At 45.0% G+C, this 10,000-nt stretch overlaps 1 protein-coding gene across 1 annotated transcript; it reads right to left on the bottom strand.

Annotated features, from left to right (window-relative positions):
- Nucleotides 1–3,985: 3,985 nt before the first annotated feature.
- On the bottom strand, nucleotides 3,986–9,943 carry tcf20 (transcription factor 20). Its single transcript, XM_082166324.1, has 5 exons — nucleotides 5,806–9,943; nucleotides 5,614–5,707; nucleotides 5,448–5,497; nucleotides 5,087–5,188; nucleotides 3,986–5,012 (listed from the first exon to the last, which is right to left on the bottom strand). Exons 1-4 carry the CDS (start codon nucleotides 9,808–9,810, stop codon nucleotides 5,132–5,134), a joined length of 4,206 nt encoding a protein of 1,401 aa, XP_082022450.1. The 5' UTR covers nucleotides 9,811–9,943; the 3' UTR covers nucleotides 3,986–5,012; nucleotides 5,087–5,131.
- Nucleotides 9,944–10,000: the final 57 nt, after the last annotated feature.

Raw genomic sequence — 10,000 nt, 5'->3', positions numbered from 1 at the left:
TGTTCCTTCAGGATTAGAAATAGCTGCCCTTACACACTCTCTCCTTGAACCTCTTCAGTGTGGTGTCAGAGTCGGGCACAGCACAGAGACAGCGCTGGCGAGGGTCGTAGCTGATTCTGCTCAGATGCACACACTTGGTGTCATTTAGAACCCCAGCTAATATTTGATGAACATATAAAACATCTCAAAAATCACCCTCTATCATTGTAGGAACATGTCATGACCTTTTCTCTCCGTCGCTGATGCAGAAAGGCTCATGCATGTGCTAACTCATTCCTCTCTCCGGGAACACATCTCACCGGTGATCTCACAGGTGCACTGGCTGCCCATTAATGCTAGAACTTATTACACAGTTCTGATTTGGACATATAAAGCATTACATGGAACAGCACCAGCGTATCTCTATGATCGTATTAGTCCACACACTCGTTCACGCTCTCTCCGTTCTGCCAGCTCTCCTGAGATATGGAGCTCGCTCTAACCCTTTCCTTCAGTATCAGAAGCGCTTCGACTCTGGAGCATTACTAAAGTTGCTTAAAATGCATTTACTCAATGTTGTTTTTAATGTATTGTTTTGTTCTCTACTTGTTGTGTTTGCTTTAATTTCACTGGGTTAAGTTTATTACAAATAAAATACATTATTGTTCTTATTATTATACCTAAAACACCAAACGCCAATGCAAAACAGAAATAGGTGTTCCACGGAAAGAGAGATTGTACAGAACAATATAAAGAATGAAATGACAAATGAAAAAAAGATGAACAAGAATGAAAAAAAAAATGATAGAAACAAAATAAAAATAAGTTAAAATGAAAGAAAGAAGCACACAGTAAAAGCAAGCGTTTGGTTAACGAACATCGTACATCAGACTCACCTTATCACAGCGGACGGGGATCTCCTTCCTTTAGGTGTCACACACACACATGCCTTTCAGAAACAGTGACATGAAATATGACATCCAGCATCTCTGAATGACACACACACACATACACACACACACACACACACACACACACACACACACACACACACACACACACACACACACACACACAGGATTAACCTGAGCTCTAATCTGTCAATCTGTTCAAGATCAGCGACACACACTAACACTGACACAATGAACTTTAATCAACTCTAATACACACACACACACACACACACACAATGAACTTCAATCAGCTCTAATACACACTGCACACACGCACGCACACACACACACACACAATGAACTTCAATCAGCTCTAATACACACTGCACACACGCACGCACGCACACACACACACACACACACACACACACACACACACTCTATCTTTCTCTCTCTCTCTCTCACACACACACACTCTCTCTCTCTCTCTCTCACACACACACACACACACACACACACACACTCTATCTTTCTCTCTCACACACACACACACACACACACACACACACACACACACACACACACACACACACACACTCTCTCTCTCTCTCTCTCTCTCTCTCTCACACACACACACACACACACACACACACACACACACACACACTCTCTCTCTCTCTCTCTCTCTCACACACACACACACACACACACACACACACACACACACACACACACACACACACTCTCTCTCTCTCTCTCTCACACACACACAGAGACTCAGGGGTGTTTGTCTTCTCCCTCTTGTGATGTGAGGAAAGGATCAGATACGAGAACAGCACAACACAAATCATACATGTTTCATAATTTTTGGTCCCAAATGTGTAAATGTTTCTGTTAGTCACTGTATGAAGAATGTTGGGGAATAATATGTCACAGTTTACTGTATTGTGCCATCCTTACTCCAATGAATGAATGAAACATAAATGAACTATAGTATCCCACACCCTATAGTAAAATATATATATATAAAAATCTGGTGTCTGAAAAATGTTTGGTTTGACTGTATACACACACACACACACACACACACACACACACACACACACACACACACACACACACACACACACACATGTATGTCTCTGATTGGTATTTTCAGTGGAGCCTTGTGGGTGATGTAGTTTCTCATCACTAACTCCACTGTTGATCATGATTATTTTGAAGGGCCCCTATTCTGCTATGGGCTATGTGCACAAGCGTCGTGACGAACTTCCGCTATTGTCAGAAGTCGGCATATCAGTTTCCGGTTTACGACTGTCTTCATCGGCATCCGCTATAAACAAACAAGATGAGTGCTGCTGTTGTACGAAATAAAGAGATATAATGTGCGTGACACATCTAAGTTTCTAAGAACTGTAGGTGGATCTAACGGCCGTTTCCAGTGTGTGTGTGTGTGTGTGTGTGCGGTGAAGGAGCAGCACGCGCGTGCTTCACATATGATGCGTTTGCAGTGAATAACTGATTCACGGCTGTACCACAAACACTTACTATTTTTATTTAAAATCCAGAAGTTACGCTGCAACTTTTATTTAAAAATTTTTTTTACTTACACTCTTTAATGGACGCATGCACGTTTAAACAATTTAAACAACGTAGGGCTATTATTCCATGCATTACTTCAAGCAAGTGGTCAAATATTTAACTGTAAATTGACAAAAACAGCCGACTCTCATAAATCTCATTCTTTTCCATTTAAATTTTAATAAAATAAATCTTGCAAGTCACAAAGAACTTGTTTTTCCACCTCCACGAATGAGACAAGTGTTGTTCATTATGTCGCCTTGTTGAAGTAAGTTGTAGTTTACCTTGCTTTACCCCGGTCTTCTAAAAGTAAAAAGATGACTGTGAAAAATGGTAGTAGGCCTATAGAATTAAATGCATTTATGGTGCGATTACTACATTTTCAGGTCAATCTTTGTTAATTTTGACCACGAAACATGCGCTGTCACTTTAATTCAGCGTTTGCAGCACAGCAGAAATAGACTCGGTGCGGAAACGATTTCTGCACTTCTGTATGCTGTATACTTGCCGCACCTGGAACGGATCGACGGACTGCAACCGCGTGCAGTGTGAAAGCTCTAACCTGTGAACATGGGTACGTATAAGGAGCACTGCTGTGTGCCACTTTGCTCTGATTCAAGTCGCTAACAGCCATTTGAGCTTCAATTTCGCTGCACGAAATAGCCATTTTGGGCGACACGCAAGTAGACCGGAAACAGATATGCCGACTTCTGGCGTCAGCGGAAGTTCGTTACTACGCTTGTGCACAGAGTCCATTGTAAAGTCTCCTGGTGTTGCTGTGGAGTCTCCGACACCAGGTCTACAAGTCTCCTGGTGTTGCTGTGGAGTCTCCTACACCAGGTCTACATGCATCACAGGGCATAAAACTGTCACATCTGCACATCACCACACTTTCAGTGACTCTCACATGACTCGTCAGACGAATCAATCTCTCTAAGGCTGGGTACACACCACAAGATTGTTTACATCTTGTAAGATTTTCAAAATGTGATAGACATCACATGAGGACAAACAATCCTAGATATAAGCGTTTTGCTCCTATAGTGTGTGTGGTGTGCCATGATGTGGCAAAGACAGCACACACACACCAACAGATGTTACACCAGAGTCTCGACTGTGAACACAGGACATCTCGCGCTTGTTATGCTTCCGTCTCCCATCATCTCGCTTTCTTGGCTTATGACTCGTTTGAAAAACAATTAATTTCATTGACTCAGAGTCGACTCTTACTTTTGAAAGACAATAACTTTTACCTTATCCTATTTTCAGAGATCCATAATAGGGGCCCTTTAAAGCTAAGTTAGTCTGACGGCTTCGACAGAAGCAGTTCCCATGGATGAGCAATCGCAGCTCACAGTAGGTCTGTCTTTAAAGGCTTATCAGTGACAATCTACTTCAGAATCTCCATCTCAATGTCAGCATAGCTAATCTCCCCGAAGGCGGCGAGTGTGAGCAGGTTATTCTACACATCTGCACGGATCAGACACAGAAGAAGTGAAGCATTGTGAACAGACACACACACACACAGCCGCTCTCCATTGTATAACTGTATTCATGAGTCAGAAGCATATTGACAGTTTTCTAGTACATGATGTTTTCATATGGTGAGTCTTTTCTTTGCCTTCTTATTTTCAGGAGATTTTTATTAGAAAAGATGACAGCGATTGTTCTGGAGATGGAGATCTGCACTGCTTTCCCTCGAAACGCTGCAGGAATGTTAGTCCCGACCCGTTACTCACGAGTCCTGATGAGTCTTTACCTCTCATCCCAACGCTTTCCCAGCTGTGAAAAATAACGCAATGTCCATTAGCTTCTCCTTGCTCTCATCTATAGCACAAAACCCTTGGAGGTGGAAAATAAGAACACTTATCAAAGGAGCAAAGACAGACACAAACAAGCGAAACTCTCACTCACTCACTCACTCACTCATTCACACACACACAGGCACACCTTCGAAGGCAATATATGTGCATCTCCATGACAACAATGTCTCTGTGGCAACTGAACTTCTGCTCCACGTGATGTCACGAGTATGATGTCATAACGGGTCGACATTCTGGTCCTCCTGATACGGACATTCCATCAATCGCTCAGAATTCTGTCTAAAATACTGATTAAAACAATAGTGATGTTTAAAATAATGATAATATGAGTTATGATATAAAATACTACATATAACTGGTGTAAATACACTGCCTCTCTCTCTCTCTGTCCACATGGTCCCCCTTCCCCCATTCAGTTCTCTTGTTCCCAATGCGCAGCTCCAGCGAACTAACAAAGATAAAAGATGACAACAGCGGACTCAAAAGTCAAACATTGCGAACTGAAGTCATGTGTTGAAAGGCAGTTAGCGTCTCTTCATCTCCATCTTCTGCTCTGTCCTGTCCGTGAGGGATCAGGTGATGAATGGAAAACCTCTCAGTTATTAGTGTTCTTTAGAGAAAGTCTTTGAACTTTACATTCCGAAATGTAATCGTCGGTAACCATGGTAACTCCGATCTTGAAGCATGACGGCGTTCCCACTTCAACTGAACTCACACAGTCAGGAATCTCTCTCTGCTGGGAAACACAGGCACAGGCACAGGTCAATGACGGCACAGGCTTACAGAGTCAAACACAACACTGGGGTCCACTCACGTCTGATCTGTGCGTGATGCGTGCGGTGTGTGTGCGTGTGTTCATCCTCTCTCCGACTGCTCCAGGTACACGGCTCCAGGCTTGGCAATTCTGTTGCTCTGTTCAAACAGAACGCATATGTACACAGACACACTGGCAAACACATCTATAGTCACACTGATGAAGTAACTTTCCTACGGAGCTCCGCACATGACATGCGGGGAAATAATATACATGCATCAACAAAAGAACAAATTAGTAAATCATGGCCAAGATTTCATAAAATGAGGGAACAAATGAAGTCGTGGGAATGAATTCTTAAGTCGTGGCCTCGATTGACCACATTTCCATATGAATTGTGAAGTCTTGTTCTCTTACCTTGTGCTTTGGACACCTCAGAGAAAAGTTGTCTTCATTTAGGGAGCAATCTTTAGATTGAGGAGACAAAATAGATTATTTAGCACTGAACATCTGATCACAAAGACTCATGTGCATTTTGCTTTAATAAACCCAAGTGCAGCCCCACAGTGATGCCACATCTCACCTGCTTCTATGGCACAAAGGTAGTGGTACCTCAGGGTGCAGCCTTTACTGTAGCAGCCCAGGGTGGAGCCCACCATCTCACAATGGGAGCAGCTCTGAGGAGTGGGATTAATCACCAGAAAAGAGGAACTCACATTAACAACAAGTAAATGTTACAGCAATAAGCCACATATTAAAACAACTTTCTACTCACGGTGTCTCTGGCACCATCTAGTGCCTCCTGAAGGCCATACAGTCTCCCGTTGACCAGGTATACGCCGCTGGTCCACACGATGCAGCCCTCGTGCACCCACAGCTCCTCGGGGTCCAGAGGCACTAGTGGGAGCTGGGTAAGTTGGGCCATGGGGCCCAGAGAGTCCAGGCTGGGTGGGGGAGGCTGGAAGGGCAGGGAGGCTTTGCTGTTGATGGGAACAGTTCGAGGTAAATCTTCACTGGACTTATGTCTTCTTTTGAAGCGTGGATGGGATGTCAGTTTTCTGTGCTGGGGCCTCTGTTGTGAATTCTCGACATGCAACTGCTTCAGTATGAGTTCACCATCCAGTTCTTGTACATTTGATGTACCCAGCCCACTCACCAGTTCTGCAGCCGGCTCCCAGGTGTGAGCAGTTACCTTTAAGGTGGAGCTGCTGGTCATAGCATTGTGGAAAGCCATTTCTTCACCCATGCTGGAAAACACAGTGCCAATGGGGATGGCTGGGGATGTTGGGTTTGTTGCCTGACTTACTGTGCAATCGCTACTAACATATGACTTGACAATCTGCGAGTCTTGTAAACTTGTATTCTGGGGAGTTGAGTCTGTCGGAATGGATGTCATACTGGAAACTGTGGTAGCTGCCCCATGGTAGGACAAGGTTTGTCGGACTTGAGGTGGATTCTTAGGGAGCTTGGCTGCATATTCAGCTGGGTAAAAAGGACCATAGAGATCCCCGAGATGTTTGTAGTTGGCCCATTTCTGGCAAAGACAGCATAAGAGGCGACCAGTGTGTCCAGTCTCTGATATCACAGGCCCTGACAGAACATATCCAGATGTAGGAAGTATCTTCCCGGATTGCAAGGCAGAATCAACTTGCTCTGAAACCCAATTTTCTTTTGTTCTTTCATTTTCCTTTTCTTTTCTCACAAGCTGAGATGACAGCGGGGGATTTAACAGGCCATCAACCCCAACGTGACCAGCTTTGCCTCCACCTTTTGATTTCTCATCTTCGGCATTAATAATTGTACAGACTGCCCCAATCTCTTCCACCTTTTTCTCCACATGTATGTAAGGAGCAAAAACATTATTTCTGGTATCTGGGAATATTCCACACAGGCTCATGCTTCCCTTACCGCTCGTTTGAGTGTCCAGCTCCTCTTTGGAAGCAATTCCTCTCCTTCTTCTCTGATTGCCACTTGTACCAGCAGTCTCGTTGCCCTCTTTCCCCTTTCTCTGTTTATGTTTAGCAGGCTTCAAATCTAGTGTCGACTCTGGCTGGGTCTCTTCACACTCTACATCCTCCTTCACCACTGGGGTTTCAGCGGGAGGGACCAAAGATGGACAGGGGTTCTGCTCAGGTGGTGTTGATTCTTGGGGCACTTCATCTGCTGTGTTTGGGACTTGGACAGACTGAGGTACAGCTGTAGGTGAGGGAAGAGGAGAGGAAGGTATGCTTGTTGCTGCATTCTGAATTTGTGCTTGGGCACGTTTCTGCTTATTCACACTGCCTACTGGGCGACCCTTTTTCTTCCCTGATGGAAAATACCCTTTGGGCACCATGCTATCTGATAGTTTAGACTCAGAACATGTCAACCCGAGAGAATTCATCTGGTGCTGAGAAGCTCTGGACAGAAGGTGGTGCCCAGGGCTCTGGCCAGTGGTGGTCCCAAAGTAATCCCCACCTGGGTAATCATCAAAGCCCATGCCAGTCTCTTGCAGTTTCTGCCTAAGCAGGTTAGCAGCTGACTGCTCGCTGCGCCGGGTTTCCAGCTGTTGATAAGTGTTTGTGAACTGCTGTATGTCAGACAATGCAGATGAAGATGGAGGAGGGGATCCCTGTACAGGACACGGTAATGGAGGAGCTGGTGGAAGGGGTCCTAACAAAGTAAAATCATCCTTATCATTTTCACCCACCAAAGACCCCGAAGATCCCGCAGCACCTAATCCAAAGTCAAAATCTTTTGGCAAACTTCTGAGGGTACAACTGCTAGAAGCTGTTGCACCTGGTTTGAGAGACTGAGAATCACAGGAGAAGGCATCTTCAACTGCTCTGTATGGCATAAGATCCTCTAAAGTATGAGAATCATCTAGGTAAGATAAACAGGCCTCCTCTCCTTGAGGAGTACTAGCAAACGACGTGCCACCCTCAGGGTCTGGCATGTCAGAGGTGTAATGAGACACTTCCAAGAAGTCAGATTCCACGTGACTGTTGTTGAAGTCATTTCTTTTCACACTTGGAGTAATTTTCTGCACGATTGCCTCAAGTTTTAGACCACGACCCTTTCTTGGGGGAAGAAACTTTGCTTTGGACTGAGGAGGTGAGTTTGCACTGGATATAGAATGCTGAGTCTTAGGAGAATGCAATTTTGGCTGAGTATCAGTACTGCTAGAACAATTGTTGATTGCATGTCTAGAGTCAGAGTGGGACTGAGATAATGGGGAGTGATAAGCTGATCCTGGCCGCTGACCTGGAACATCCTGATGCTGCCTCTTAGCTGGAATAGGAGAAATAAAAGATCTAACTCTCCTTCTCATGATTAAAGGGTTGGTTTCAGCTGATGCTCCAGTTTTAGTCAGTCTCTGCCCCTGCTGAATCCCTTGGATAGCCTTACCGGTGTGCCCAGCAGGGATAATAGCACCAGCTGAAGCCACTGAGTGGAAAGATTTGGCAGTGTCTTGTGCACTCTTATCTGAGATGTCCTCTTCTTTAAGTTTAGGGCCAGCATTTGTGACCTGTTGAGAAATGGCATGCTCACAAGGAATCGCAGTCGGTGGTTGTCCAGCACCATCTCTTTCAGAATAAGCATCCCATATTTTCATGTCAAAGTGTGAACGGAGATAAGAGTGCTGCCGAGATATGTGATGCTGACTTGGCAGAATATCACTTGAGGACTGGGATTTACACTTCTGTTCAGGGAGTCTCTGAAGAACGTGCTTGTCCATAGCTCTTAGCCTTTGCCTGTCAGGAGTCCAGTCAGGTCTGTCTTGAGGGGGTAAGCTCTGTGGAAACACTTGTAACTTGCTAGTAGAGGGTGTGGTTTTAGAATATGCTGATATGGTGTGGAATGGTCGATGAGGCGTAGGATGGGAGATAATTTTTTGTCCATCCATGGTGTCACTGAAGCCATATGCTCTGAAACGATCAACTACCTGCGAAAATGACTGGTGTCTCGGTGGTGAGGACAAAGGATTCGAGGACATTTGCGAAAGATATGGCACGTTGCTGGTGGCTTCATTGTTGCCTTTGGCACTGCTGGTCTTTTCTAAATCAGAATCAACATCTACAGGGGAATGAAGGGGCTTATTACACTCCTTACTGGGTGGCGTGCCGCAGTAACCATCTGTGTTCTGGCCTGCAGCTTCAATCTTCGACGAGTCCTCCTTGTTTTGTGCTTTCTTTGCTTTTATTTCTTCCTTGCAGCATTCTTGACCGTTTGATCCAGAAGAGGAAAATGGCTGCTGAATGACTGAGGGTCCAGTGGTCCCAGAGTGTCCTCTCTCTCTTTCTGGTGTTGTTCGTCGAGAAGGAGACACATCGCAGATTACTGAGCGCCTTCCTGAGGACGTGGATGTCTGAGATTGAGAGTGACTGATAGGACCTACACCACATGCCAGTGGCTCAGCTTCCTGTAAAAGCAGTTGTTCCACAGCAGAAGGAGAGGTACCATATCTGGAGGGTTTTCTGTGCTGCAAAGAATAGTCAGCCAAATTAATGTGCTTTGGAGGGGCTCCTGTTGTGAGATCTAAAGACTGCTGCATGTGGGTGGACTGGCTTGGAGACAGACTGGTTTTGCCTTTTTCTAAGGAGATCCCATGAGTCACGTTGGGCTTATGTGCTTCAGAATCCCAAGAGGGATGAGGAGGGCCTAAAACTATCTCATTATCTGGTCCCTGATTTTGACTTGTATTCGGTGGTTTTCCAGAGGCCATTTGACTGAACTGGACATTAAGTCCACCCATAATTGTTTGAGAGCTCATTGCATGTGAACTCAAATTTTCAACCATACTGCAAGGTAGTCTAGTTTGATAACGGTGCTGGGATGTATCTTGAGGTTGTTGATGAACACTAGGTGTCTGGTCGGGACGTCCATAGCGTCGATCTAAGTGATGACCTTGGAGGACTTCTTGCAAAAGACTTGGAAACGATTGCTGAAACTGAGAACTGCTATCCTGACTTCTTGAGATGATACCTCTC

Source organism: Leuciscus leuciscus (genome assembly GCF_965113295.1).
Source record: "Leuciscus leuciscus genome assembly, chromosome: 1".
In the NCBI taxonomy this organism is placed as follows: Eukaryota; Metazoa; Chordata; class Actinopteri; order Cypriniformes; family Leuciscidae; genus Leuciscus; species Leuciscus leuciscus.
Note: the sequence above shows the minus strand (reverse complement) of the source record. Positions and strands in the feature narration are given on the sequence as shown.

What these genes read in the sequence shown, in the direction of transcription:
- tcf20 (XM_082166324.1), bottom strand. Translation starts at nt 9,810, where the DNA reads ATGGTTGAAAATTTGAGTTCACATGCAATGAGCTCTCAAACAATTATG. An exon ending in TAGATGGTGCCAGAGACACC is followed by an intron (nt 5,708 to 5,805) that starts GTGAGTAGAAAG and finishes CCCACTCCTCAG; the next exon opens with AGCTGCTCCCATTGTGAGAT. An exon ending in TGAGGTGTCCAAAGCACAAG is followed by an intron (nt 5,189 to 5,447) that starts GTAAGAGAACAA and finishes CTGTTTGAACAG; the next exon opens with AGCAACAGAATTGCCAAGCC.